At 41.1% G+C, this 26,684-nt stretch overlaps 1 protein-coding gene across 3 annotated transcripts; it reads left to right on the top strand.

The window, feature by feature from the left end:
- The first annotated feature begins 10,774 nt into the window (after window positions 1-10,774).
- LOC147905064 (ATP-citrate synthase beta chain protein 1-like) lies at window positions 10,775-25,254 on the top strand. Of its 3 annotated transcripts, none has more exons than XM_087389833.1 (18): window positions 10,775-11,034; window positions 11,501-11,598; window positions 11,734-11,861; window positions 12,063-12,165; window positions 12,282-12,347; window positions 12,479-12,602; window positions 19,695-19,829; window positions 19,917-19,977; window positions 20,314-20,390; window positions 20,497-20,652; window positions 21,226-21,354; window positions 22,830-22,962; window positions 23,145-23,272; window positions 23,374-23,479; window positions 23,585-23,661; window positions 23,967-24,037; window positions 24,353-24,637; window positions 24,771-25,254. In XM_087389833.1, exons 3-18 carry the CDS (start codon window positions 11,762-11,764, stop codon window positions 24,844-24,846), a joined length of 1,827 nt encoding a protein of 608 aa, XP_087245959.1. In that variant the 5' UTR covers window positions 10,775-11,034; window positions 11,501-11,598; window positions 11,734-11,761; the 3' UTR covers window positions 24,847-25,254. The 3 variants fall into 3 exon arrangements, with proteins under 3 accessions (XP_087245959.1, XP_087245947.1, XP_087245953.1); XM_087389821.1 differs by having other exon boundaries at window positions 11,474-11,598; XM_087389827.1 differs by lacking the exon at window positions 11,501-11,598.
- The last annotated feature ends 1,430 nt before the right edge of the window (window positions 25,255-26,684 follow it).

Here is a 26,684-nt window from a genome sequence, read left to right as displayed (position 1 = left end):
GCAGCTCTCAAGAATATGTTCGGCTGAATATTTATTATGGCATGTTTATTTTATATTACACGTGTGGACTTTGCTTAGATTTACATGTTCTAAATGTTAGATGAATCAAACTTATGACCATCTTCTTATACAAGCAGCACTTGTCTTCGGTCTAGGGGAATCGGCCCATATCTAGCATCACTTATATGATGTGCTGATGACATAAGTAGGGGCATCGTAGGCTGTAGCCTCATGGAAAATTCAATGATTTTATGTTTTATGAGTGAATGTGCTTGAAGACCACTCTTGTTTATGGTGCTAAGTTTGGGAATGTTGATGTGGATGGGTAGCACATGGATACAGCAAACTGGAGGCCTTGTGCATAAAGATGGTGTGATTTTGGCACATCAGTCCGTCCAGTTATATTATGTGATCGATCATTTTGGCCTTCATTTTTCACCCTTTATTTGAGTACAAAGCTCTGCATTTTCTTCCTAGCATTGTGGTACAGCAACTGGGTGTGGTATATTGTCATTCTGGGCAATTAGTTTTCGGAATCATAAGTTTTTTTGTCTTTCTTGTGGATAAGATTTTAGCTCCCAAATTTGCATAGATAAGTGTATTGCCTAATATTGGCTTTCACAGCAGTTATTTCAACTTGCTATGCTTGATAATGGGGTGAAAAAGCAAACGGATTCTATACTGCTTGATTGCAGTAATTGGGAATTTTGGTCACGAATAATGTGGAATATTGTTCTTACACAATGACTAGCAGGCCTAGCAGTGCATGTTGGCAGCGTTAGGATGTAAAAATCATGGTGATGTTCAGATTACACTCATCAATGATAGTTCGGAAATGCTTTACTTGTTCTTCTTGAGCTTTGCAAACAGTGTATACTTGAGGCTCAAGTTCTTTGAATTGATCAGTGTCTGGTAGGATTACTGGGATAAAAAAGTTTTTTGATGTCTGGAATCCTTGCAGCCATGACGCTACTGTGACAGTACTTGAAGTATTGTCCTTCAAGCTTGATGAAGCTTATATAAAGAGTCCTGCGTGATCATCTGAAGAAGATTGTGGTAGAATTAGGAGTGTTGCATAGGGGTTGTTTTTGGACTACTCAGCTCTCTTTCAAGTCGCACGAGATGTGGCTGATGTGAGAGCTATGAAGTACATGTCACAGTGAAAGAATTTTTACATGGATATTTTGTACTGGATAGAATGTTGATTTTAATATCCATACTACCTGGTCATACTTGAGCATCTGGTGAGGACTGTGGTAGATTTAGGAGTGTTGCACAGGCGTTGGTTTTTCAGCCACTCAGCTCTCTTTGAAGTCAAAAGAGCTGAGGCTGAAACTATGAAGTACATGCCACAGTGAAAGAATTGTACATGGATGTTAAGTAGATATTTTGTATGAAGTACCTTTGCTCTGGACATTGTCTCCCTTGGTCCTTGTAGGTGATATGAGCGGGTAGAATGTTGATTTGAATATTCATATTATCTGCTTGTTAAACTACTAGACTAGTGATACCTATCAATATTCAATTGTGGCAAAGTCCATAGAAATACTTATAACCAAATAGCAAAGGCAGTCATCACCTCTTCTTGTCTCGGGAGATCCTGTTTGAATATACCTCATTGATCTCCTTACTTTGTTGAGTGACGTTTTACACAAATAGGGATGTCCTATGATATCTTCTTCAAAAAACACGGAGTTAGAAAATATGTTCTTATGATGGGAAAATTTTGGGCTTGATTGCTGCACACATCTTTGCTTGCAAGCATCTGTGTGTGTGTGCACATGGGTGCATGTGTGCATGCACACTCAATGCTCATGCCCTTTTCACCTAGGCAACGCCTCACAAATGTAAGTGATCTAGGTAACTCAAAGATATTCAGCAGATATTATTATCTTTATACCAACTTTGTTTAGGTTGTAGATCTGCAAAGGACTGCTCTCCATAGTTAGTTTCAAGGAGTCAACAAATTTATGAAGAGGTGATGAGAATTGCCATATTGCCCAAAAAGGGAATTTCTGCCATGCCGTTTGCTCAATGCATTGAAACGTTGGCAATTGAGAAACATAAAGCTAACATGCTTCTCAACAAGCTTTGTCTGGAGAGTAATACAATATTGCTACATAGAAAGGACAATGGGGATTTATCTCCACTATGTGGATTGCACACTAAAAGCTGCTGCTGGAAAAGAGTGCATCCTACTTAACTATTGACCTAGTGCTCAGAACAATCCTGCTGGGTGATTGTGATAATAGATAGTCCCCACCGTGAAGCCAAATTTCTGCCACAAAAAGAAAATATAATGACAACAAAGTCTCATCAGCTCATCAGTAGATAAACAACGATGCCATGTCATTAGTAGCCACATCAACAATGCCATGTCATCATATGTCCAAGTAATAGTGCCATATCATTAGTGACATGTGGCACACTACCACCTCATCATGTGCCACCTAAGTACACTCTTTGCATGCAGCATATGGACACATAGTGCCACATCACCATACATGTCACATATCACTTTTGACCACTCGTCTAGACAAAGTTTTGCAAAGCCTTAAAAAGCCATAGCTTTTGATCCATGAAGAATTTCGTGGTATTGTAAAATGTATTGTAGATCATGCTGTATGTAACTGTCACCTTAGATCTGATAATTGACTTCTACATACCTTAGAATAATTAAGCCTCATCATTAGGACAACATCTTGATCCACCATAGCCTCTTCTTACTTGCACATGAAATGGACAAACATAAAATATTTTGCTACATTTCTCGTATCAACTTGTAGTCCAGAAAAGTCGTTGAAATCTACCTCAGCACTTCCACATATGCATTTCATGTCATCATCTTTATGCATTATTTTTCTCTTGATCGTTTATTTCAATCTAGAAAAGCCAACAATAACCAAAGGTTGCCTTAATTTATTTCGTTTTCTCAATCATGAAATTGCCTTTTATTAGTACCTTATGTCTTGGATATTTCTAATCGAACAGTGAACCAAATTTCAAGACATGAAAGCACAAGATGTTGCCATTATTTTGGATTGTTTTAAACACTTTTGAGCATCATTATTCATGGCAATCAATGCATTAGTAAGCATGCTATGTTTAGCCTCTGAGTTTTTTTTGGTCATTTCAGTGCAATTTTATGCATCTACCTCAACACTACAACATACGCATATCTCGTCATCTGTATGCATTATTTATGGCATATTCTTATGTTTCTCTTGATCGTTTAGGGTTATCATAGTGGATGGTTAGGCGAGCTGAGCCTCTACACCAATCTATAAAAGCCAACCATAACTAAAAGTCGCCTTAATTTATTTTATTTTTTGAAGCATAAAATTGCCTATTGTTCTTATGTCTTGGCTATTTCTCAACAAATTTGGACCCATTGTGAACCTAAATTTCACGATGTAAAAGCACAAGTTGTTGCAATAATTTTGGGGCTATTTTAGACACTTTTAATCATCATTATTCATGGCAATCAATGCGTTAGTAAGCATGCTATTTTTAGCCTATTTTGTCATACTTTTTGTCATTATTTTGTTAAATTTCAATGCAGTTTCCATTGTAGCACATTCAAAATATTAAATGCTATCCATCATTGTAACACAAAAATGATTATTTTGGCATACTTTGCAAAGTATAACTCTTGTAATAGTTCTAGTCATTATTTTTTGCAATTTGGCAATAACTTGGTGGATTTTGACCCTGCTTTTAGATCTATCTTTTATTAAAAGTACAAAATTATAGAAATCAAAGACACTATTGCAATTGTTTTGCACTTTTTATATAAGTATTGATGATAATATCATCTTTTTGGAGTATAATAGTAAAGGACAACAATTATGGCAATTATGGGTTTAAACTCATACATATCTTCCAAATTATAAGAGTGGTGAAATAATATTATAGAGAAAGCTGAGAGGCAAAAGGATCTAGCTTCATCTTCAACAACACCATTAATAGCAAATCAACTTAAGGGACTCAACAAAAAGGAGAGTGATTGGGATGAAATAGTACAATTAGTAAGTCTTATCAAGCTCACTCTAGAAACCATCATGATATCAATTATTCAAGATAAGAAATTGGACATAGATGCATGGAAATAAAAATAGTTAAATGCAAAGAATCTATCAAGAATCATCATGCTTGAGAATAAGCTTCTCCTTGATTCCCACTTCCTATTGACGTTGAAGAATCATTGAATTAGAAAATTGTCAAATGGCCAATTGTGTACATTGATGTATAATATTGTTTCAAGGAAAAGAAATATACTTATCCCCTTGCCATTTTTGGATAGCACTAGAGAAATACCATTGCATGTGCTTTTATGCCAAGTTTGCGGCGTTAGCATTTTAAATCCACATGATATGATTAGACAAGAAAACAAGAATGGGAAATAGAACAAGAAGGAAAGGTTGATACGGATGGAATAAATGAAGATGAGAGAGGAGGATATCACCTTCAATTACTAAATTTAGGACCTGTAAGCTATAAGAGACTCCCACCACTGAGAAATCAAAAGCTAGCTACAAAGGTCCTTCAAAGAGGAATGAATACATCTTAAAAGCTACAACATTCCTTTAAACAAGGGTTATGAAATCTAATAAGATATACTAGCATAGTGATAAGGCTTTGTTCTAGCATAGTCCCCAGGTAGGGTTGAAAATTTGAATTCAATTTGCAAGTAGTAATAATGGTGAGAGGAAGCTCTGTGGTAACTAGAGTGGTTAGGCAACATAGGGATGAAAGCTGAAAAAGATGATAAGATAATCGAGATGAGAGAGAATGAAGGAAGATAATAATTAAGGGATGTATTTTTTATTCTCATAAACTCAATGTAGAGTAGAAAAGCATAACCATACTCTATGTTTTAGAATACCAATTTCTTAAGTCATAGAAATAGACAATAAGTTGAAGTTTTAATAAAATTGGAATCACCTTTACATCAATGCTTGAATAAAAACAAGACATGAATTGTTATGTATACGCATTAGAATGGAACAAAATAAATATGCTTTTAGATGATAGGCTGAATTATCTATGCCTACAAGTTGGAAAGGGTTTGGTGGAGGCTAATTAAGGGAGTCACAGAGTGAGTTAGCGCGTGGGTGGTGGCACAAAAGAGTGGTTGAAAGGGCATGGCACTTTCATTATGGCACTTTCATTGTAAAGGTCCTATGCTCGCTTGGAAATAAAATGGGGTTTAGTCATGGAAGCCAACATTTTACATTTCTCTTTAATCTTGTTTAGTCTTTTGTTTTCCTCCCCTCTCCCTAGCCTTAGCAATGCCTATCCACAAATCTGAATATAGGCATAGATACCTAGCTAACAGTCTCAAAGTGCTCTTTGAATGGAATGTACCTTTAATGTCATCAACATTTTAATCAATGAATGAGTCGTGTTCTTTCAGACATTTTTGGATGTCTGTAGTTTGTGTCTGTATTTTTGTCGATGTAATTATTTCCCATGTCTACACAAGTGATGTAGTAAATAAAATTCATTACCAAATTGTCATTGGTTTGCAAGAGACATTTGGATCTGCATCTGTAGTACCCATGCAATAGAGTGGATTGAAGAATGAGAGAATCTTGATGTGATTGTATATGATGATGATATGAAATAAGAAAGTAAGTATTAATCTAGATATGGTTTTACCTTATGCAATTGGTATTTTTGATGGTGGGAAGATAGTCACACGTGTCCTTTGTAAACTTTGGTTCCAACTTGCATGTGACCTTATCTCAACAACTATCACCTTGAGGCTTCAAATCAAACACCTTCTTGAATTGCTATGGTATCATGTGTGTATTTGTCAAGCATCATTTGTGCTTTTGCACGATTCAACATTTCATATGTTTCCTCCTCTCCCTTTGATAGTATTTGGATAATATGATTTGTTGACCCATCAATGAGATTATTCCTCCCCTTTGGGTTATCTTCGAAGATATTGGTTACTCTAGCCGTCAAGGGACGATAATCCTTTTCTATATTGAATCCATATACATATTCCTCAGTGGAACTTCCACCCTTCTCATTTGTTTGTCATTATAGAAAACTTTCTTTCCTCTTTTTTGTCGCTTTCATGTTTCTTCATCTATGATTTGTACCACATTCACCTTGAATTGTTGGAAGAGCTACAAAATACAAGTATTTATGAACAATACTTTAGAATGATAAATAGATTGAAGCTCACGTAACATTCAAAATACTGCATCTAGAGATACCTCTTTTATGCTAGCCATTTGCACTAGCATTCACGTAAGTGCAATTGACTCTTGGCTAATATTTTTAGAAGGTTTTGTGCCTTTGAAAAAGGAGTATGTGAGTTATAGTTTAAATCATTTTCTGATTTCATTGGGTGAATAAGTTTATTGCTATCAATTTGTATCTCCTTTGGCACCCATTTTATTTTCCCCTTTAAATGCATAACCAATTGTTTAGTTATCAAAATTACCATGTGAAGTACATGGTAGTTGTCATGTAGGGCATGCTTACAAAGTATAATTTATGTTGTGTATAATGCAAAGATTGTGTGTACACATTACTTGTGACAACATCAAGTACATCAATCTTGTTGTGAATGATTCATTTTTCATGATGAGTGCCTTGCCTTGCCATATGAAGCCTTGTAATTTGTGTCTTGTCATGGCATATGCGAGCATGATTGGAAATGCTATCTCGTGAGGGGACATTTGTGTTCAATAACTGAGTTATGAAGATTACCGTGTTCATGAAAGGCATAGGTACAAACTCGGTTTTATGTTGTGCAAGAAACAAAGATCTTGTTGACTCATCACTGATACACCATGACATACATCAATCTTTGAGAAATTAACATATCTCGATCAATGCCTTGCTTTGTAGTGTCAAGCCTTGTGACTAGTGTCTAGTCATGGCATGTGCAAGTGTGATAAAAAATGTTATTTTGTGGTACCGCATTCCATTGGACTTCTATTCAAGACCTTGCACGTGTGCTTTGGGCATCTAGCACAATAGGCTCGCCTATTAAGGGCATAATGGCATGGACCTTTACCAATATGGTTGGTGGATATTTAGTATTGCTCTATAGGTGGCTCCTGTTGTAAAATCCATGTTCTCTTATTAGCATGATTCTATCCCCAATCACGCCTAATGAAAATCTAGTCAAGCATCCAATCTTTTAATTCTTGATTTTTATTGACATTTGGTAGGACTTGGATTGGCACAGTGTCAAAGGGCGAGAACTCTGATCTTAGTAGATTGTTGCATGTCATCTCTATGTGTGCATAGAATAGTAGTCTCTATGTCGATGAATTGCAATGCATCCTTGTCTGTGAGTGATCATCATGTCAACCAAATATTGTTGGATTTGCCCTTTGGTTGGTATCGATGTGTAGATGATGCTCAAAGAAACTGATGAACTCTAGATCTTTTAAGGCATCCCATTGAGGCTTGCTTGTCGTGAATCTACCCATTTTCTAGTACATCCACCGATGCGTCTTTAGATCTAGAGACGGGGCTTCAGGCGTAGATGGTCATTGAAGGGGAAATCATCCTTGCATTTATTATAAATTCATGGAATGGACTTGTAAGCATTGTTATATGTATGCATTTTCTTTATTTGTAGATGCATTCACTACTTCATCTCTAAGGACTGCTGTGGAAGTTGTGAATCCCAATCTTCTTCGTGTGAACATGTACATATATTTCGTTTGCAACCTGCTCAAGATCATAATCATGTATCCATAGCATAATGCATGCATGAAGTGATCTGCGAATCTCTACTTCATATATCCATAGCATAATGCATGCATGCAGTGATCTACAACTCTGTACTTCATATCTAATGAGATGATGCTGCTCTTTGCCTAATAGGCCATTGTCACTCCAGATGTATTGCTATAGGAACTTTTGAAGCCTGAGGTGAAAAATCATGGTGCACTTGATGAGACAATCGTGTATGTGAACTATGGGTTGTGTTGTTTGATGAGTTTTTTGAGGTCGTCAAACTCCAATTACCATGTGTTTGTAACCTCATTAGCAATTAGTGTCAACAGTATGTGTGGAAGGCCCAATTATAAACCATGTTAGCTCTCCAAGTGATTTCTCTACGTGTATTTATGGGAGGCCATTTGAGAAACAATAAGGAGGGAGTAATCTGATTCTAGCAATTTGGATTGCACAAGTTTCTTGCTTTTTGCAGTCCAAAGCTTGCACTTTCTGCACGATCCACAAAATTGTAGCCTCTTAATGAGTTGTGACCAGTCCTTATTCAAAGGTTCTAACATCCTGTCAAGAAAGGTCTAGCTTGTGTTGATCACTCTAGTTTGCATTTCTTCTTATTGAACGTCCTCCTTACAACTAGGCGTCATGTCCCTTTGCATCACCATGAGACCTAAATGTATGCCTATCAAATATAAATAAAATTTTCACAAACCAAATAGTCCAAAGTGTCAAAGCTAGAAATGAAGAGCAATGGGAAACCAAACGTAGGGTTGGCATAGGAAAAACTAAAGGTTGGAATAAAGGTGTCATGTCGTTGCTTGTTGAGAATTATTTTGGGCTCATTGCAATCGACATAGGATATCAGGCTATTGCTCAGTTTCATCTATAGGTTTCTCTCCTCGAGAAGAACTTTTACATGCTTAACAATCAGAATTTGCATCAAGAATCAAGTCGACAACTTTCTTTTCAAAACGACTAAATTTTCTCATCTTCAGACATTCAAAATTTGCATGTCAAACCTCATAATTTTCTAGACTCTTTGATGGAAGGGGCTAGCATACTCTAATACATGGGAAGAAATGTGACCAATATGAATCAGATGGTTGTGACAATAGAATTCCATGCTTGTTTGATGGGCCTGGCTGGGATGGTAAGTGGCCAACATCATCATTTGACGTGCTAAACAAGGTGGCAAAACCATTATGGCCTTGAAGAGTTTAAAGAAAGGTAGAGTAGATAGTGAGAAGACTAAGCAAACTTAATATCTTGAAGTCATTTTAAAACACTAATTACCTCCTGAACAAGGTGGCAAAATCACTATGGCCTTGCTAAAGGAAGAGTAGTTGAGGTAGTATTAAAGAAAGGCAACCTTTAATGCGCATTAACAACTACTTTATAAAGAAAGGCAACCTTGTGGAGTAAGTGATAGCTCAGGCAGTTTGGGCATTTGCCCACTTGAGTTGGGTGCTCGTGTTTGAAGGGATGCTCCTATGTTGTAATAATGTATATTGACCCCTTGTAGTTGGCCCTGGGTGTGTGAGTGGGGGAAAACAAAGAAAAAAAGAAAGGCAACCTTGAAGGCCCATAACAATTTAATTAGCACTAACCCCACTTGCTAGCATGGTTGCATAAGAGTCAACTTTAGAGTATTTGGTAGAAATAAGGAAAGCTATAGGCGAGTATGCTTGAAGATGGAAACTTTTTAGAATCCCTTGTAATTGCCTAGCTTCTAAGGAGGAGCGTTTTTCCTTTTTGATGCTATATAATAAATTCTAATCTTTTTTTAACAAGGTGAATGATAATAAATCCTTCATGAGGCTTGGCTGAGATCCAAATAGCGAAAAAGAAGATGAATTGGATGTGCAGCGTGAAAAAGGGAGTGGAGACTGGGGAGATGGTGAATTGAAAGCTCCGAGAGAGAGAGAGAGAGAGAGAGAGAGAGAGAGAGAGAGGATTTCTAGGGAAGAAAAGAACTTGGACCACTCATAAAAGAGCAATAAAATCCTAAATTGAAATTTGACTTCTAAACTGCTACCCTTGGGGCAGGCAAAACAAGTGAATGCATTCAAGAGGTTTGCCCTGGCAAACTGAAAGCTGAGTGAGAGAGAGAGAGAGAGAGAGAGAGAGAGAGAGAGAGAGAAGAAGAAGAAGAAGAAGCTTAGAGAGAGAGAAGAAAAAGAAGAAAGAAGAAGAAGAGAGAGAGAGAGAAAGGGGGAGAAAATCATGGCCAAATTTTCGAAATTACTATAATCGGTTTTAGCTTCTTACAAAAATCCCCATCGCTAAGGCCTAGCCCAAGGGCAGGCCAAAAAACATGGTGAGCATGACTAGATACAAAGCTTTGGCTAAGGAAGCTAAAGAGTCAAAATGGGTCCTCAAGAAATGGCCAAACTCGTTCAAGCACCAATCACCATCATCTGCCACTATACCCATATGTAAAAATGGGCACAATAGTTTTATTAGGGCCTTATGTCATGGAAGGGAAATACGTAAGAAATAGCTATTTCTGTTATGCTGTGCAAATGCACCATGGGAAATAGAAGGGAAATAGGTGGGAAACGGGGTGGGACCAAGGGAAATAGCACTCCATGCTCTAGACCTCAAGGTGCTATTTTCCACACTCTTGAGAACCATTGATGTGACATTTCCTTTATAGCATGTCTCATTTTCCCTTGGATCATTATGTCATGCATCATAGGAAAAACATCAGAATTAGGCTCTTCCAAGAAAAAAGCATCCAAAGTAGCCATCATTATTTCCCCCCTTTTCCCCCTCCATGACATAAGCGGGCGTTGTAGAGCAACTAGTGTGCAGCAGCCACTTGCTCCCGAAATTGGCGAGTTGTTGTGACTTGGTCCTTGAACGGTACTAGCAACCCATCATCCTTGAAAGGTTTGAGTCTCTCAAAGGGAGTTGGTTACTAAGATAGGTGGATGCCTCCGCAGCAAGCAATGTGTAATGAAAGTAGAAAGAGTGTTGTGCATTTATATTTGATCTCGACAGCTTCACATGCTCATGAGTAAGTCTCTCAACAACGCCGTAGACGTATTCTGATACACGAGCCTACTACTGAGCTCTTGCAATCACTTCCCTTTCCCTCGCGTTTTCCACGCTCTCTCTCGTTCAAGTTTCAGCGCTTCAGCGTTTCATTTCGCACGCACTCGCCGTGGGAACAGCGTACGCTCTTCCTGCACTTTAAGGAATCGAACAGCTCACTATAAACCATGAACGTCGTGTGCCCTTCACACCAGCTCTCTCGCTTGCTTCCCCCACCCCGCACTGCCCTCCTCTCCCCTCCCCTCACCTCCTCTCTTTGCTGCTCTGGTATGCTACTCTGCTCCTGCCTCTGTGCTCTTGTTTTGTTTGCACATTGCACTTGGCGCATTTCCTTTCAACAGCCACAACCACAACCACAACCACCACAACCTACTGTGGTCCATGCGCGCAGATCTTAGTGCCTTGCAACTATAGCTAGTTCCCTATAGCCGTTGTCGTCGATGAGAATTTCTTCCTCTCGCGTTGATAGCGGCGTTTGGACACGATGTGCATCAAACTCATGCCATGAATTGCGCTATCCCAAAACCCCTCCTAAGATTGTTTCTTAAAGCCCACGCGATGCGGTAGAATCTTGTAAACGTTGTTATGGTGTAATGTCTTGAAATCTGTGGCAAGCTTTTGCCCCTGCTACCAATGATAGGATCCTTTGGAAAACGGAATTGGTGTGGACTCGCTATTCGTGACATATAATTTTCAACTTCCACAGGCTCAAAACGTTGGTTTTTACTCACAGTCGGAGTGCCAGGCTGCTCTAGGACGAACGATGCTTTATTAAGAACGGCGAGGGGAAAATTATTTTACCTTTTTTTGATCTCCCGCACACACGTACAGGTTCCGTAACTCGTAAATAGATTCAACTTTGTGTATTGACTGTAGATTTCGAAGGTCGTTTGCCGTCTTTCAATGAACTCTCTCGGTTGAGCTTTCCCTTATGGCGTTACTGATGTGTTATACGATATGTGCCAGGTAGTTAGCTTGAAGGAAGTGCTGCGTTATGGCTACAGGACAGCTCTTTTCTCGGCAGACGCAGGCTCTGTTTTACAATTACAAGCAACTTCCCATTCAGCGCATGCTCGATTTTGATTTCCTCTGTGGTAAGAGGATATGTGCCAGTTCTTACCAGATAATGGTGTTCTGGGTGACTCGTAGTGACTAGCGTGGAGCTTTGTTCATGGCTGCTGGATTGACGCGCGAGGCTTGTCAACAATGCCTGAATGGAGATTTTGTTTTTTACTCTCTCCTTGTTTTGGTTTGAAGCCTAAGAGTGCGTCGTTTGGCATTTTTGTGAATGTCAGGCAGGGAAACTCCTTCAGTTGCAGGAATTATCAATCCTGGCTCCGAAGGGTTCCAGAAGCTGTTTTTTGGGCAAGAAGAGATTGCTGTGCCCGTGCATTCAAAGTAAGTATGTTATCCACTCCTCTGGAGCATCCAATTCCTGGGGATATCTTTGATGATTGCCAAGCTATGTTGCTATTATCTATACAGGATCTCTGACGAGCAATGCTTTTTTCCAGTGTTAAGGAGGCATGCAAAACTCATCCAACAGCTGATGTTTTTATAAATTTTGCCTCCTTCCGAAGGTAAGTTCTACACTGGAAGAAAGGCTCAATTTTTTTCCAGATGAATGCCTTTTTGTTCATGAACTGGAGAGTTAAAAAATAAGAAAAAATGAATTAGCAAAATTTGGACTGACAAATGGCATATTTTGCAGTGCCTTTGCATCTTCTATGGAAGCCCTTAAGCAGCCGACCATCAGAGTAGTGGCCATAATAGCTGAAGGAGTACCAGAAGGGGATACAAAGAAACTTATTGCCTATGCGAAGTCCAATAATAAGGTAGCTAGATGTCTTAACTCTCAGATTACTTTTTCTTTAAGCTGGGCATAGTAAGTGAGAGGGTTGTAAATAAGCTAACGAATAGATAAAATCAAATCTTTAACCTATTAACCATGGACAAAGAAAAAAAAAGCAAGGACACGTGGCAGCTTGGAAGAGAAGAGCCTGCCACGTGTCACAAAGAAGGAGCTCTTGGATGGAGGTCGCAAGAGGGGAGGATGTGGAAAGACAAGAGGCAGGCTTTGAGTGGGAAGGAGGTGGAAAGACAAGAGGTAACTTTGGGAAGAAGGAGGAGATAGAAGGTCAATGGAATGGAGGAGATGGAAGTTCACCTTTGGGAGGAAGGAGGAGATGGAAGGTCAATGGAATTAAAGGAGGAGTTAAAAGACTTAGCTAAAATTTCAAAAGCCAATCCAAGTATGCAAGGTTAATTGATTAGCAATTTAAGAACCAATTAATGCATGTGTCAAAAGGAATGCTCTCTCTCTCTCTCTCTCTCTCTCTCTGTGGACAGTGGTTGGGGGAAGTACTAGTTTGAGAATGTTTGCAGGCACACTGACACCAGGAATTGGAAAATTTGAAATGTATTGTTTGATGCATATGTAGCACAGATAGTATTATATGGAGTGGAAGTATGGGGAGGCAGTATTTCAGCCTCTATATGGAATGATATTGAGAAAATGCAAAAGACTTTCTTACGGCGACACCTTGGTGTCAAACCCACTACTCCATACTCAGTACTTGTGTTGGAAACGGAAAGGAGGGCAATTGAATTTCATGCACTGATCAGAGTTATGCAATACCTAATAGAGGTGCAGCAAATGCAACCTGATAGGTTGCCTCATAAAGCATGGAATGCCAACACAAAGCTTCAAAAGAACCACAAAAGTAAGATCATCTGTACAGGATGGGCAACCGACATAAGAAAATGGTTCAGCAGATGGAAATTGGAAGCATATTTGACCATGCCACTTGAAAAGGTCACCATGCAAGAGTTTCAATTGTCTTTACTGAGCACTTTACAAACTCATTGGCTGACAAGTGAAAAGAAGGTAAAGTAGGAATATTACCAAGACAACATAAATCTCACATGTTGGTCTACATACATGTCCATAGAGACTCATGCTCAGCCATATATAAGCACACCTATCCCCCTTCTACATCGTAGAAACATAGCCAGGTTTTGTACCAGATCTCATACATTTGCAATTGAGAAGGGAGCTTGGATGCATCAATCCAGACATGCTAGAGTCTATACCCTTTGTGAAATGCAGACAGTTGAGACGGAGGCACATGTGGCTCTACAGTGCCCCCGATATGCACATATCAGGGAGGACTACGAGCAGATATTGAAGGACTCCGCTCAGATGACATTAGTTCTCTCTACTGCCTCTCCGGTAGCATTGGGATCTTGTGTCACCCGTCTTTTTACCTGGCGTCAGGAGCTCATAGACTCCTGACCCCTCTCCTTGAGGAGACTTTATTTTACATTGTATTGAGACGGGTCCCATGGGTCATTTTTGGCCCCCTGAGGACGTTAATAGACTCTACTTCTTCTTCTTCTTCTCTCTCTCTCTCTCTCTCTCTCTCTATATATATATATATATATATATATATATATATCCTGCAGCAACGTGCGGGTTCCAATCCAAGTATGTAAGGTTAAGTGATTAGCAATTTAAGAACCAATTAATGCATGTGACAAAAGGAGCTCTCTCTCTCTCTCTCTACACGTAGAGCTCTCTCTCTCTCTCTCTCCCTCCCCCGCAACAAAGTGTGGGTTGCATACTAGTATATATTTATGCATGTAGAGAGAGAGAGAGAGAGAGAGAGAGAGAGAGAGAGAGGTTTTGCATCGCAAGCACAAGCCAGTGCCATGTATGACCAATTGAGAGCTACATCCTGAAATGGTTTGCATGAGATGTACTAACTCTAGAGTCCTATTTATCTACCAGAGTGATAGCAACCTTTTTCTATGATTCTGGATACACCCGTTGCTCTGGGAGGCTATCGATAGCATGAATCGTAAAATCAATTTGACGATTCCTTCCATCTTTGTTACCATTTATACGATTCCACTTTATCTATCAATTGAACTGTTAACCCTTTTAACCTACCAACAAGTCTAGCAAGTGGTGTGGCATATGTTGTTTCCTCCATTGCATACTATCTAGGAGATCCCCAATTTCTAAAATATCTCTAAATGGGCTTATCTGAAAATGCCAGCCATAAGATGTAGTAGGGCTAGAGGTATGTGATTACGAATACTTGTGTCTCCCTCCTATAAGAAGGGCAATTCAAAGTAGAATTCTGTGATTGACACAGTTTGTAAGAATGTGGCAGTGTGTAAGGCTGCCTTGAATTCAAAAGGGGTGGTGGTAATTCTGCTGGCATAATTTCATGTGGAATGGACGTTTTCACCTGACAATTGAATATAGGCTCTAAATATGAGACCAACCTTTTTGCCATACTAAGTGTGCATGCATGGTGCAGGGCTTGTCTAGAGACAGCGAGGGTTTGAATTATGCTTGGAAGCTCTGCATGCACATGACTACAAGCTTTTCCTCGGTTGTGCGCCTCTTAGTCACACTAGTATAAGCTTTGGTTTTGCGAAAGCCAACCCCAAGTACTCCAAGAGAACTTGGATGACTCTGTGAGCGAGTATGATTGCAGAAGACCATTATTCTTATGATCAGCACAAAAGGTTTACATGGTCTGTGGAATAGTATTGCAATCCCTCTTGGAACACAACCATGTCACTGTTGGAGTTGTATGCATGGCATAGTGATGAGCGATGGCTTTTATGTGGGTGTGCCCGCCCTTATTCAAGTGAGGATAGGCTGTATTTGGAGGTCTTCTCAAGGCTGTTGGGGGTGCTGTTTGGCCCAGCCTCTAGGGCTGGGTGGCCAGGCTGTATAGGGCCCTGACCCGGGTTGGGTTTAGCTGACTGGGAGGTTGGGTCAACCAACCAGCCTGGTTGGTTGACTGACCCCGGGGGTCAGCCCATGTGGCAGGCTATTTATAGCCTTGCCCTCCCTTCATTCAGCATCTCATTCTACTCATCTTCTGCTGGTGTATTCCCCTGCTTTATTTACAGTTTCCATTGCCTCTATCTGTGCAGATTCTCTCTCCTTCTCTCTCTCTCTTTCTCGTGTATGCTTCTGCACTGCACTCCACTCTCACATGGTATCAGATTACTAGGTCGACTAGGGACCAAGGGAGGGCAGAGTTTCAGCACACTGTTTGAGAGCTTTTCAGCATAGATTTCGAGGGACTTGAGGCACTGTTTTGCAATTGCAGGCGAGGCACTGTTTTGCAATTGCAGGCCTCCTTGTTAGGCGATCTGCTTTGGCTCATAGGGGCTGTTTGTTCCGGTTCCAGGAAGCAGTTCTTGGCAGCTATTTTGGGGCTGTTTGCACATGAAGTCTAGGCATATTTCAGGGCAGTCTGCCCACTCCAAGAACAGCCAGCAGGGCTGGTCAACAGGTCCACGGCAGAGGGTCATGGAGTCGCCAAGAAAGGGGGCATCCATGTTTTTGTTGCCAGGATCAACTGTAGGAATACGAGGTCTGGAAAAGCTCCATGGATCGCGTGTGTATGAGCAAGGAGGACAAGCTTGATGGCACCAACAATTATGCCCACTAGTGGCTCAACATGAAAATTTGGTTTGTCCATAAAGGATTGTGGCAGCTTGTTGAGGGTTATGAACGGAGGCCTGAGCGTCCCAAGAGCTCAATCAACTTGGATGCTGGCCGGGAGGATGAGTTCCAGGAGGAGCTCAAGGATTGGGACTCGAAGGTCCATTCTACTTTAGTTAGGATCATCACCACGGAGGTTTCTTAGGCGCTTCAGACACTGGAAAGTGCATCCGAGGTTTGTTCTAAACTCGAGGACCTCTATGCTTGGGACTCGGCAATGCGGGCTATCACTTTGCATGGACAACTTTACAGTCTTGAGTTCCCTAAAAAGGGAGTTCTATGCAATTGTTTCTGATGCGAACCAAGATTCCCTCTAGATTATGACATCGTTGCCCGAGCATTGAGGAGCAAGTTCACAACACGTCAAGTAGACTTTGATGATCTGAGTTCCCTCTATTCTTATCTCCCAGGGGAAGCTCAAGATTGCCTCGTGCCACTCAAGGTGCTACTTTAGGTGGCAACAATGCACAAGAAGAAATGGAGAAAGTGTTACAAATGCGGTAAATGAGGGAATTCGGCTAGAGATTGCAGCTCCAAGAAGAAATCTAAGGACAAGGACTTGGAGTCGGATTTTGCTTCATCAGTTTGGAGGTTCCAAGGCAATTATGGCCATCACTACCTAGCATTCTAGCGCTAGTTCCGGGTCCCCCCGCGGGTCACAACCAACGAGGGCTAGTGGGAGGGCGTATGGGTTGCTTCTGGCCCCAATGAGTTGAAATCTTGGCAGGCAAGGTAATAGTGTGGAGCTATGGACCAGATGAGTTCGAGGCTCGTTGCTTGGTGGTGTAGAGACTACGGAATGGTGAGTATGGACGTTCAAAGGCTGTAGTTCCGTTCATGATGAGTTCGCTAGAAAATACAGGTCATGGTGGGTACCACAGGTCAATATACCCCAGTGGAACTCTAGTGCGAGTGGCTTGGGAAATCGCGATTAAGGAAGATTTTTTCTCTGTTCGAGGTGGCATTTTGGTTTGAGGATCCAGGTTATTTGGTGCTACCATCAAGGTGAATCCAATATACCAGTGCTCTCGCTTTCTGCTGTTCATAATAGCCTTGGTGTGTTGTTTAAATTCTGATTTTTCATTTCCAACACTTGGCTTAGCAGTGATGTGATCCAGGCCCAAGAAAAGGCATTGATACCAATGCAATGAAGGAGGCCGGGGCTGAATTGGTGAAGCGCCAGAGATGGTAGAAAAGGGGGGAGAGGAGAGGGGAGAGGAAAGAGGAGAGAGAGAGATAGGAGGGAAAGGGGTAGAGGGAGGGGAAGAGAGAGAGAAGTAGTGAGGGGAGGAGAGATAGAGAAAGAGAGAGTGTAGGCAGCACTTAGGAAGGAGGTGGGAGTAGATAGGATTAGATGCCACATAAAAAAGGTACACAAAAAAGGGTGGATGGGGACTTACGTAGTCCCTCCACATTTCCCACCTAAGAGGCCTCTAAAGATCCTCTAAATTGCCCTTTCCCCCCCTTCATTATAGAGCTTATAGGTGGAGTTTTTGTGACTTGCATCTTGTGAATTGCTTCGGTACTATTTGAGTTAAAGTAAACAAATCTATTTTTTATTAAAAATCTTTCATAGAAAGAAAGCTATCATCAAATTTTAACTGTTGATGAGTAGTCTCAATTTCCTTGGTTTCTTGTCTCTCTCTTTTATAAGTTTTCCTTCTTCCTAGTTTTCATTGAAAACTTATGGCTGCTTGCATCTAATGTACAAATGTGATTTTCTAGCGGGCTTAGAACCTGCACTAGCAATTTAAGTTGAACCTACATTCGAGGCAAATAGGCCAGTGGCAACGGAGTGCACACCTCTGCAAACATGTCGTGGTCCCATAAATGCTATGGGGCCTAAAATCTTAGAAAAAACCAAAGGACAAATGGCACAATAGTGGTTTTAATGTGGATTATGAAATGCACATACAGTGGCTGAGGAGGTTCAGGAGATCCTGAATTTGGGAGGACTTGGGTTCCGGTGGTTTCCATGTGGGTATATACCGAGCTGTCCTTGCGGGCTGAAAATTCCACCCAACCCAGCTTGCTCAACCAAGTAGGCACCACATGGGATAAAATGTGGGTTATTTTGCAGCTTTGTTGATGACAGGAGGTGGCCATCAATGTATGAGGCTGCGGTGGCAAAAAGCTTGTGATAGAGGTCGACAAGGTCGGTATGTGTGGTTTGTTGCGGTCTCCTAGCTATGGCCCTGCAGCAAACAAGTGCCAATGTCACTCCCGTCGGCTGCGCCCCTGATCTAGTAAGCATGGAGGGAAGGTCCCCTAGTTTGATATGTGCCTCAACCCATTGGTGCATCTATCATGTCTCGCGCTTTGGTCATTGGATCTACCATCTCTTTGAGCCTTGCTAATCAGTGCTGTTTGGTTGGAAAAAATGAGTGATCATGCTCTGAATGGAGTCTGGCTGTACACCTTGATCTATGTATCCTCCTTGTGTCGGACAGCCTCATGTATGAAAGTTGCCAAGCATCTTTGATTTGGGTAGGACAAAAACTAGATAGGGGTCTGAAACCATCCCTGAAGAAACAGTGATAGTGACCTCCAAACTAGGGCCTCTTGAAGCGAAATGCTGCTCCGACTCAGTCTCTTGCTGACCACATAAAGTGTATATGCAACCCTCTTTGGGTATGCACTCCGCCCGTCCACTCTCAATGCGTTATGAAATACGGAACTGCCCAAGCGATGTCCTCAAGGAGTGGGGGACGTGGAATCATGTGTACCCTAGTGGATTAACGAAGCCCTCTGCTGAAATCTGCAAGCAATGGTCTCTGTAAAAGCTGAGCCTCATAGAAAGCTCGTGGGGTGCCAACCAGGTCCTGAACGTGTGGAGCTGTAAGAGGTCCTCTCGGATAACCTGGTTCACCTCGTGATATGTGAGCTCATCTAAATAGAGAGAATCCAGATCCGCTCGTCCACTCTCAATGCGTTATGAAATACGAAACTGCCCAAGCGATGTCCTCAAGGAGTGGGGGACGTGGAATCATGTGTACCCTAGTGGATTAACGAAGCCCTCTGCTGAAATCTGCAAGCAATGGTCTCTGTAAAAGCTGAGCCTCATAGAAAGCTCGTGGGGTGCCAACCAGGTCCTGAACGTGTGGAGCTGTAAGAGGTCCTCTCGGATAACCTGGTTCACCTCGTGATATGTGAGCTCATCTAAATAGAGAGAATCCAGACCAGAAGAGGGACATTGGCCTGATGCTAGAGGGTGTGGGAGCTGCACTATGGTTTTTTTCTTGCCCCCTCCCCACCACCCCCCCCCCCCCCTCCCGCCCCCCTTGGCCCCCAACAACAGACACAGACACACCCACCTACCCACCCACCCACCCCCGCCGAGAGAGAGAGAGAGAGAGAGAGAGAGAGAATGGGACTAATTCTGGCATGTTGGTAGGTGATTATTGGCCCAGCTACTGTAGGTGGAATTCAGGCAGGTGCATTCAAAATCGGTGATACTGCAGGCACTCTCGAGAATATCATCGAAAGCAAGCTTTATCGCCCCGGCTCTGTGGGGTTTGTTTCCAAATCAGTGAGTACCAGGAATGCCAGCTATTTGACTTGATTAGTGGATTTTGATTGGCACCTGTTTCAATTTGTTCAATTTTTGACCTGACAGGGTGGTATGTCCAATGAACTGTACCGAATTATATCAAGAACTACAGATGGTATTTATGAAGGTTGGTTTCTCAGTCTTTACAAATCTCTTCTGTGCATAAAAACTGTCGGCTGCTGTTCAATTAGTAAACACTTCAGTTCACTTGCATTTTGAGAGATTTGTGAGTAGCTTTTGGCTTCCCTTTATGTGAATTTAATTCAATGGGTGGCTGTTTAGTGGAATGCCTTACAAGCAAGATAGAAGTAGTATTTCCCCATGCTTTTTATGAAGACGGGGAAAACCATGACCAAATTTATACCTTTTGAACATTAATCAGAGGATCTATGCTTTGTTGTCTTTTTTAGACTTGGGCAGCTTGTTTGTGCAGTGAATCTTATCTTTGGACTACCCAATGCAGGCATTGCGATTGGTGGGGATGTATTTCCTGGATCTACTCTGTCAGATCATGTCCTTCGGTACCAAAATATTGCACAGGTAATATTTCCATTTGGTGTCTATTGATGTTGTGTGCCATTGCTGTTTGTTGAAAGAGTTTCAATATATTTTTGTATAGTTTTGTGATTCTGTGGTATTCTTACAGATTAAAATGGTAGTGGTACTTGGCGAACTTGGTGGTCGAGATGAGTATTCACTTGTAGAAGCCTTGAAGCAAGGGAAAGTCACCAAACCTGTGGTTGCATGGGTTAGTGGTACATGTGCACGCCTCTTCACGTCTGAGGTGCAGTTTGGCCATGCGGTGAGTTCCAACTGTTTGGCATTTTCGATTTTGAAAGGTCCTGTTCAGGTTGACTGCTGTTAACTTTATGCTCACAATGAACGCATAAAAGAATCTACATGAGAAAGAGAGGTATTTATCGTGAACAGAGGGGAGAGGATAGTGATTGCTTGCATCAATGGATATTTCAAACTGGAACCTATGCATGGGCTATGGTGGCCTCAAGGGTGGGTGGTGTAAGGACCTTAAATTAGCACCTAATAGGGAAACTATTATAATTGTGGAAGATCTAGCCACTGGCAACCTGTTTTATATGTTTGTTGTTCTCACTTTCAGAGCGAGTCACAAACACTTTGCGGGGGAAAGGGGGGGTATATGGTTAAATTTTTTTTTTCTTTAACATTGACAATTTATTCTTTTAGGCTTATTTTGTATCATGATCCAGGGAAATCCATGTAAACATAGCTAAAGTGGCTGATCTTTACCTGCCAGTCTTGGTTTTTTGTTTATAAGTAATGTGGGTACGCTTCAGCTCAGTAACAGACGTAAGCTCTGTTGACTGTTTGTTTGAGTATTAACTGTTGTAGAGTACAGGGTGCAAAGAGTGGTGGTGATATGGAATCAGCCCACGCAAAGAACAATGCTCTGCAAGAAGCTGGTGCTCATGTGCCAACTTCCTTTGAGGGCCTGGAACCTTTGATCAAGGAGATTTACACGAGTTTGGTGAGTCTTTTTGGGCTGAAGTCTGTGTATGCCCCTCCCCCCCCCCCCAACCCCCCCTTTCTCGTTTTTTTTTTGGGAAATTGTAAATAAGCATGATGAAGTGATGAAAGTGCCTTTTCCAACAGTTGGTGACTGAATGATGTTTCAATGATTGTGCATAATAGGTTTCCTCTCTAGTGCTTTCTCCATCACAGTTGAAGTTACTCTTAGTCTCTGTAGACACGCCGTACAATCAGAAGTTTTACAAAATTATGAATTTGAAGCACACATGCCTTTCATGCATGTGAGGTGAACCCACTTCTGGGCACTGATGTTATTATAATAATGCCATTAGATAAGATTTGGTATCTAGTGTTAGCCTTTCAGTTTGCAGAAGATAAATAGATCCATCATGTGGGTATGATAAATTCGTAAGGATAGTGAATTGCGTATCACCTTTGTACTTGTCTCATACACCTACTTTTGGATGCTGACAATGTAAATAGGTTGTCTTTGTTCAGACTAGCATGTTTTCACTAAGCTTTTTTAAGCTTATGGTTTGAAGCTTATCAGTCAGCTCATCCTTCCATCTTTGGTCATGTACTTAGTTTGTCCTTGAATGAACTGAATGTGGACTACTTTTTGATTTTGATTAGCCTTATCCTTTAGTGCTAGCCTTTGTCATGAGCCTGCCCTTACCTCCAGAGTGCTGACAGAATGCCATACTATGATGTACACCTTATCCTTTAGTGCTAGCCTTTCTAACGAGTCTGCCCTGGCCCCTTACCTCCAGAGTGCTGACAGAAACTCAGTAGGACCTTTGTATATGTGGTGCTCGAATATGTGTAGGTGTGTGGATACATGTGTGAGAGAACATATGTTTATCCTGTGATGTACACCCAATGTTGGTGGCTGATGACATCAATACGGATGTCATCATAGCTAGTCCCTGCCATGCATGATGGAGTCTATGGTTTTCAACCTGTGTGACTGTCATGAGATTGAAATTGCAATTTGTTGTGTTTTCAGGGGATGAGTTTGGTGATCTTCCTGGATTCATCTAGATATAGGTTTCTGCCGTATAAACGGACATGCAAATTACACCTTGTGAAGTGTCGATATTGCAAGTGGTGCATGACTCTATTAGCTAGTTTGTCCAAGCATTTTTATCTTAGAATTTGAGCGTTTTTATACATGGTTGCTCAAGAATGTGTGGCTGTGTAAATATGCATGTGTGAGAGCATATGTTCATACCGTGGTCTACGCCCACAGTTGGGTGCTGATGATGTCAGTGGGCTGTCATAGTAGCTAGTCCTTGCTATGCGTGATGGATTTCATGGTCTTCAACCTTATGAGTTGACTGTCATGAGATTGAAACTGCACATTGTATTGTGTTTTCAGAGGATGAGTTTAGGCATGTTCCTAGATTTGTCTAGATATATGTGCTTAGTTCGATGGAGAGTCAGTATTGACACAAGTAGTTTGAACTGTGCCAGGTAGAAAAGGGTGTGATCACCCCTAGTCCAGAGTTCAAACCACCACCTGTGCCTCAAGATCTAAGTGTGGCTATCAAAAATGGAAAAGTTCGTGCCCCCACTCATATCATCTCAACAATATGTGATGACAGAGGTAAGAATATTTGAGATCCAGTGTTTTTGCATCACGAGTAAGTACCTGCAATAGTAGTATCTGAGAAGTGCATACCCTTTGTAATTGAAGATGCCATTGTTTAAGAAAATAACTGGCCTGTTTGCAAAAGTTTTTAGTTTGTTACTTGCTTTACATCCTGAATGCTGACTTGTATTGTTCAGGTGAGGAGGCTACATATGCAGGGGTCAAAATGTCAATGCTTATCGAAAATGATAACGGTGTTGGGGATGTTATCTCTCTCCTTTGGTTTAAGCGCAGTCTACCTCGCTATTGTACCAAGTTTATTGAGGCAAGTCCCTAGCTGTGGCTATTGAGATTATGTTTTGTATAATGTTGTCACTAAAAGGGATGTGCATTGACACCTTGTGCACTTCCCGTTGGCTCGTACAGATGTGCATCATGCTTTGTGCTGACCATGGGCCATGTGTTTCTGGTGCCCACAACACAATTGTGACAGCTCGTGCTGGAAAGGATCTTGTGTCATGCTTGGTATCAGGTTGGTGTCTGGATATCTGTCAATGATGCCTTCCAATACACTTGATGGTAACTTTCACGACTAAGTAAAAATATTGATATGTTCCAAATTTCTTGATTTGAGCAGGTCTTCTCACGATTGGACCCCGCTTTGGTGGAGCAATAGATGATGCTGCACGATATTTTAAGGATGCTTGCGACCAGGTGATTTTTGATAAGGCTACATGCTTTGCCAGGATTCCTCTCTCGTTTTCATGCTGTAGTCTGCTCTCATGTGATTGATGCTTGTGATTGTGGTCTCAACTGGCATCTCATACTCCTCAGCTGCTTATTGGTGGAAGGCATGAAGATCACCACATCATTTAGTGTGGTGGTTCTTGAAAGTACTTCATTTGTATTCACTAGTAGTACATATCTTTGCATGGCTCTTTGGCATACAGCACGACAAGGCTGAACAGCTTTAAGCAAGAGGCCTGAGTCTTTGTGTCTTTCCCATGTGGATTGCTTAGGGTCTCACACCCTATGACTACGTTGAATCAATGAAGAAAAAGGGTATTCGAGTTCCTGGAATCGGTCACAGGTTAGTTTTCCTTAGGATCTGGTTATCAACATTCAATTCAAGCATCTTTTTAGAGGATGGCATGTTTTTTAGTTTTATGAAGGCTTTGTTGTAAATGGATGCTGATGTGTGTGATGTCTATGAGATATCATAATAGCTAGGCGTTGCTATGTGTTGGAATTTATGCTTATCGATTATTGGAATGCTTGTTTTCTTTTGAGATGAGTTTGGGCATGATCCTTGATTCATCTAGATGTGTTTATTCTTCCAGTCTTACAAGTGGTATATTATTGGACGATCTTGGAATCTTATACACTATTTGTGATAATGTAACAGAATCAAAAGTGCAGACAACAGGGACAAAAGAGTGGAGCTTCTGCAGCAGTATGGCCGAACATTTTTCCCGGCTGTTAAATATCTGGACTATGCATTGAAAGTGGAGAAGTATACACTTACAAAGGCAAACAACCTGGTCTTAAATGTAGATGGTGCTATTGGCTCCCTCTTTCTAGATCTGTTGGTGAGCAGTTCCATGTTCACACAGCAAGAGATTGATGAGATAGTTGGGATTGGATATCTCAATGGCTTGTTTGTACTTGCTCGCACGATTGGCTTAATAGGGTATGCTATTTCATTTTTTAGCATAATGTGCTCCTTGATGATTTGCAATGTTTTAGTAAGTTCAAAGCGTCTTTAGGTCTCTAATTTGCTATCTTCATTTTTTGACTGATGTGGTTGTGTTAACGTTTGGCAGTCACACATTTGACCAGAAACGTTTGAAGCAGCAACTCTACCGTCATCCATGGGAAGATGTACTGTATACAAAGTGAATATGGAATCAAGTAATCTCGCTACACTCATTGTATTTTAGATCAAAGATCACAAAAATATATTGAGTTTGTTGGAAGCTCATTCATGCTTGTCATTCTATTTATCAGTTTTGATGGTTGCCAGTCGTACAAAACATTCATAATATAGCTGATTGGCACACTGATGCAATAATAAGCAATACACTGCAGATTTTTTGTTTGCTCTCCATGATACCTAAAGCAAATACAGCTTTTGTGTTCCCAAATATACGCCTTCAATTGTGTAGCAGAAGGCCCTTAAGGGTTAAGGCGGAAGTGGGGTGAATGTGCACTCTTTATGATGACAATTTGGAACTTTTATTGATTTTTGTATTGTTCTCAAAGGTGCATTGCATCTTTCTATATCACAATACAGGTGATATTATGTGTTGTGCAGTGGCTTTGTATAGTGTCAGTTTTTTAGTTTTTGTAATGTATGTATGATGCACACAACTCACTGTCTCATTCTGTCCACTAAGGAGATGGTCAATTTTTTATGTCTTCCGTTTACTCACTTTCATTTAGTGATTAATGTTAATATTTACTGTCCATATTTGCTCGGAGCTTATCGGTTACTATTTGTTTTCAAGCTGATTTTTGGCCCTATAAAGAACGCGATGGTCTTTACAAGGTGTTTCTGGTATAGTTTCCATGAAAGCAGATCGAAACTGTGATCTAAATAAGGATGGGACTATATGTTGTTCCCGCGTCTTTTTTCAGTGACTTTGCAAGTGATAGATGGTGCTATGTACTTGCCTCTCCAGATGTCACAGTTTGTTGAATTGAGGTATATGTACGGCTGGAAATGTTATAACTACCCCAAGTTCGAGGATGGTAGGGGCCTTTCTTGACTGGATTTTCCTTTGGATTGTTAAGCTGTTTTGATACTGCAATACTGGCACCGTGTAATGCCTGTAATGTCTGCTAGGGAAATGGTCATTTAGCATGTCTGTTGCACATTGATGTGATTTGTGATTAATGTTAATACTTACCTTTTGACACCGTAGGTGGAAGCAGCCTTCCTGTTTGTGTGCAAATATTCCAACTGTTAGGGACAGCTACGCTACCAAATACCAATATGTTAGGATCGTAGTTAATTGGAGGTCCTGGGCTGACATGTTTCCTCTTTGCACTAGGGGTAAGCACGGGAAGGCTTGAAGGGACACACTGCCAAGTCTGCATGATAAATTTCATTTGAAAAGAGTGTTGCCAAGTGCCCCCATGCCTTAGGGTTTTTCACAAAAGGGGAGCTTGCACTAATAGGGACTTGTTCTTCATCTTTGGATCGATGATCCCAAACCTCCTGGACCGGAGAGATTATCATACCACCTTGGCTATTCCCAATCCCATTTAATCCTTGTGTGAAGAAAAAATGGAACTAATATATCAAGTGGTCCATACAACTCTGGTGGAAGCACCGAGATGATTTAGAACACAACGCTGGTCAAGAAGATAGTGGATTGAATTGTGTCCTCCACACACCTGCTATATAATCTGCTAGATCTGCTAGCTTTGAATCCAAAAGCTCATCTTGTTGATGAGATTGAAGGTGCAAGCATGTGGACCAAGCCATAGTTTTGCATGTGATAATAATAGCCCACACCAAAGTTGGGAGGGGTAGGTAACCTCGGTGTACTAAAGGTGGTCGGCTTCCCTTTTTGTGCATGCTCATGAGCACCTAGATTGAAATTTGAGTTTCTTCCATAGAGTGTAACAATTTCTCGATACTATCTCGCTATGGATGCAAAACACCATTGATGCAAGGGTTTGTGCAACATAATCTTAGTCAAAGAGAGTGAACGTCCTTGCGACATTGAGAA

This window comes from Dipteris shenzhenensis, chromosome 2 (genome assembly GCF_047967505.1).
Source record: "Dipteris shenzhenensis isolate YYH24624 ecotype China chromosome 2, Dip_SZ_1.0, whole genome shotgun sequence".
Lineage (NCBI taxonomy): Eukaryota > Viridiplantae > Streptophyta > Polypodiopsida > Gleicheniales > Dipteridaceae > Dipteris > Dipteris shenzhenensis.
This window is presented reverse-complemented; position numbering and strand designations above follow the sequence as displayed.

Excerpts from the sequence above, each read along its gene's own strand:
- LOC147905064 (XM_087389827.1), top strand. The coding sequence starts at position 11,762 with ATGGCTACAGGACAGCTCTTTTCTCGGCAGACGCAGGCTCTGTTTTAC. Across the intron at positions 12,166-12,281 it reads GCTGTGCCCGTGCATTCAAA|TGTTAAGGAGGCATGCAAAA; the intron begins GTAAGTATGTTA and ends GCTTTTTTCCAG. Across the intron at positions 12,348-12,478 it reads AATTTTGCCTCCTTCCGAAG|TGCCTTTGCATCTTCTATGG; the intron begins GTAAGTTCTACA and ends CATATTTTGCAG.